The 4265-nt window shown below is 33.8% G+C and overlaps 1 protein-coding gene across 2 annotated transcripts; it reads right to left on the bottom strand.

The window, feature by feature from the left end:
• Window positions 1-211: 211 nt before the first annotated feature.
• Window positions 212-3845, bottom strand: LOC117241072. 2 transcript variants are annotated; one of them, XM_033507054.1, is made up of 6 exons: window positions 3799-3845; window positions 2057-2186; window positions 1790-1907; window positions 1559-1718; window positions 602-714; window positions 212-521 (listed from the first exon to the last, which is right to left on the bottom strand). In XM_033507054.1, the coding sequence occupies exons 1-4, from the start codon at window positions 3819-3821 to the stop codon at window positions 1636-1638; spliced, it is 354 nt and encodes a 117-aa protein (XP_033362945.1). In that variant the 5' UTR covers window positions 3822-3845; the 3' UTR covers window positions 212-521; window positions 602-714; window positions 1559-1635. The 2 variants fall into 2 exon arrangements, with proteins under 2 accessions (XP_033362945.1, XP_033362944.1); XM_033507053.1 differs by having other exon boundaries at window positions 625-714.
• Window positions 3846-4265: the final 420 nt, after the last annotated feature.

Here is a 4265-nt window from a genome sequence, read left to right as displayed (position 1 = left end):
ATATAAAGAGTACAACATAACGTATAATTTCATAATTCGACTAAGGATAAACTATGAAGAACCAATTAACCAAAAGTGACTCGCAAATTAATTAATAAATCTCGACATAATACTATATTCAATCAGGATATCGTACAATTCGACAATTTAATCAAATCTCGTAATAACTTCATGAATAATTCAAAGGAAAGGAAAAAGGAATGGAACGATAGGAAATATCAAGCAATTTAATATACAGCAAATATGGACATACAAAACCACAATAAACAAAATATATCTTATATACAACTAAATATAAAATATATAAAACACCTAGGCATATTAACACACTTCAATAAACCAGGCACTATTGTCAGAATCCACACACGAAACGTCAAGATTAAAGTAAAAGGGATTCCACGAACAATACACTCGAACAAGTAACACAATCGAAACAGACCACAAGAACGATTTCAAGAGACAACGGAGTACGGTAGTATATGGAACAACACTGCTTGTCGAATACTGCAGATAGTGGTAACCTAAAAGGAAAAAGGAAAATTACTAAGCGTGTTCTAACTATTACTTAAATATAAAATGTGTTATTCAATAAAATAATTACAAAACAGTGGAAGTGAAAAGTACCTCGTGAACAATTACTCATCGTAGAAGGAAGTGTATATGCGAAAACAGGTTATGTATCCATATCCGTAGAACATAATCTACGGCAGCCAGCTGAAACAAATGTAGGAATTAACTTTAATAGATTCGATGCAAAACATAATACTACTAAATGTTTAGAACAATATTGTGCCTAAACCAAAGGAAGTGTGACACTGCTTATCGAATCATGCAGATAGTAGAAACCTAAAAGGAAAAGGAAAATTATCATGTGCGTTCTAACCATCATTTAAATACACAACATGTTAATTCAATAAAATAATTAAAAGCAGTGAAAGTTAAAAGCACCTAGTGCACAATTAATCATCGTACATGCAGGAATTTCGCAGAAACAAGTTGTGGACTCACTCCGTAGAACATAGTATACGACTGTCAGCAGAAACGAATGAATGAACTAACCTCAATTGCCTTAATATATATGGAAGAGAATAATACTATTAAAGACTTGCAATAATATTTCAATTAAACTAAATGAAGCACGATAACCATCAATAATTGATGCTCGACAACAGACTTACAGTTCGCTAATGGAAAATAAAACCGAGAAAATCAAGAAAATTAATGACATTATAACGAAACAACTCAGCGTTGACATAGCGGTCTTTAATAAGAAGAAATAAAATCAGTTAATAAGTGCAGGAAGAGTTAAGAAATAACTAAGATAGGTTAAGTGAGTGACAACGATAATTTACTACTCACATCGAAGAAGTTTATACAAGGGTCAACGCAGTTATGAGAAACCAACTACCAAATTGGAGTAAATGTAATACGAAGAATCGAAGTTGATACTAGTGGAATGATCAAGAAGACGTGAGAAAATTGGAAAGTCGAGAATTAGTGACATTATAACAAACAATTCAACACCGACGGAATGGTCTTAGCAAACAAGAGAAGGTACCTTATAAGTTAACGAGGTTTGTATGCAACCAATCATCGTTAAAGGAAGCGTGCACGCAGGAACTCCACGAGAATGGGCTATGGATCCAACTTTGCAAAACATAATACACGACAGTATGAAGGTATCGAAGGTAATAAATATCTAGGTAACCAATCATAACCTAAAAAGGGGAAGAATGTTGTAAACCATCTTGGAATAGAAATTGATAATAATAAGAAGCTCGTTACTCACATCGGAAGATATACATTAAAACCGACGCAGTTACAAGAAGCCTACTACCAAACTTAAGTGAATAGTTACGGAATACTGAACCAGATACTATCGAAACAGTCAAGGCAGCAACAAGAAACTGGAAAACCAAGGAAGTATTCTGACATTATAACAACACAATTCGATGCTGACGAAGCGGTCTTAGCAAAGAAGATAGTAGACGGACTATTTTACTATACAGATATTTACAAAATATAATGTTTTATATATATCTATATATATACTTACAATTCTAGGATAAGTAGAAGTAGTCTTGACAAGTGTTAGACATGTAACGAAGAACCAGAAGATACCAAACGCGCACCATGTAGCTGTTCCAAGTAAAAGACTCAGCGTTGAAGGATTAGAATTGTAGAACCTATAAACAATAAAGATTTTAACTAGCAATGTATAAGATTAGCTCCTAAATTCTATGTAAAGGCTGCAAATTACACGCACAAGGTAACGACAACTTCATAACAAAGAAACAGAAAATAGCCAATAATATAGGAATAGGTTATGAATTAATCAAAACTGATTAACTGAATATCAACGACAAACGCGATTAAGATAAAAAATTATTATATTGTACTAAGTTAATATAGCATAATTGTATTAATTCTGGCGTAGAGAAATAAGGTTATGTTACGCAGTAGAACTGGTAATAACAAACTATGCACATATTACTATCAAATTAATTAAGCGAACACTCTATAAAAATAAACCACTCGAAACACAACAATAAAACAGTGCTATTGATAAATTATAAAATTTAACAATAACACAATCCACATGCTATTATATTAAAATAACACACTATGCGCATATTAGTATTAAATTAATTAAGCGAACACTCCATAAAAATAAATTACTCAAAACACAGCAATAAAACAGTGCTATTGATAAATTATAAAATTTAACAATAACACATGCCACATGCTATTATATTAAAATAACACACTATGCACATATTAGTATTAAATTAATTAAACGAACAGTCTATAAAAATAAACTACTCAAAACACACCAATAAAACAGTGCTATTGATAAATTATAAAAATTAACAATAACACAATCCACATGTTATTATATTAAAATAACACATAGTATATATACACATTATAATGACTACACAAACAATACTATTGTCATTTAAAAATTCTAACTGTGCTAAAATAGAGGAAGATGAGTGTTACGTCGCGTAACACTCTACCTAGCCCAGGCCACACACCGCGGACAAGATGGCAACCAGATGTCTTCGGATACTCACTGCGTACCCTCAATAGTCTCAAATACCTTCCATAAATTTCATAAATTTCCTAGTAGAGGTCCTTCAAACCAAACAAACGTCTGTTTCCGAAGAATTTCTAAAGACTATTGTCTATCACGGCTTGACAAGGGAAAGTTAATTTTTCTCACGTATGATGCAACTTTCCTCCCACTACCCACTTTCTCTCGAGGGCAGTTAAGACCCTTCGTTTAACCAATTAACAACGAAGCCTATTTCCCTCACTCTCTTAACCAAAATCGTCACCAACATATCCGATGGTCCCGTGCGCTAGACACACCCATCCTTAGCTTTCCTCCGCCACAGCATCGTCTCCGAACAGTACTGATTTTACATCCTTCGAACGGTCAACATCCTTTAACCGGTTATACACACCCGCAGATCAGTCACTCATTCATCTCGTACATACGCACCAGCGTAACTGCCTTCGTTATAAGTTGTTGGAATAAACGGTGAAATATAACTTACTATACTGTGTCATATTCATTTAACCACCTCTGTTATCTTAACCGAAACAGGGGAGCGACTACTTCGCGGCGTCGATTCACTGAATCGTAGCGAGAATTTACGTCTCTCGTTGACGCGTTTTCCTCGCGACCGCGTCTCTCCACGAACAGTCGTAACAATGAGCGACGGACGAATAATTGTTTCGGTATTAAACAAATTAAGGACGCGTCACTACACTTTTGCTGGAGACGTTCACGAGCGGCCATCTTGGACTGTCATGATAGATCTTACACGTGCGCATCGGAATAATACATGCAATAATTACGCACATTAAATAAATGCAAAATAATATTATTCCCACTGCAATTATACGTCAACTATTAAAATAAAGTCACAAATAATTAACGGATAAATAATAGATTTCACATTAATAAAATGTCACTGTATACTACGAAGGAATAAATATTTAATAAATGATAATAAAATGAAAGATCGTAACGAAGAAAGAATAAATAATGATCAATACAACGTAACGCAAGAATATTAGAAATTAATAGAAACCAGCCGTGAGAAACAAACCATGAAATAATATATTAAAAATACTAAAGAAACAGGAAATAACCCATAGAAAGACTCGGCAAATACTAAGTTGCCACGCGCCTTGAACGATTCACTAGCATCAGCAAGGAAGTTACCAGATACATCGCAGATGTAATTTCAGCA

Source organism: Bombus vosnesenskii, unplaced genomic scaffold (assembly GCF_011952255.1).
Source record: "Bombus vosnesenskii isolate JDL3184/JDL3185 unplaced genomic scaffold, Bvos_JDL3184-5_v1.1 scf7180000015241, whole genome shotgun sequence".
In the NCBI taxonomy this organism is placed as follows: Eukaryota; Metazoa; Arthropoda; class Insecta; order Hymenoptera; family Apidae; genus Bombus; species Bombus vosnesenskii.
This window is presented reverse-complemented; position numbering and strand designations above follow the sequence as displayed.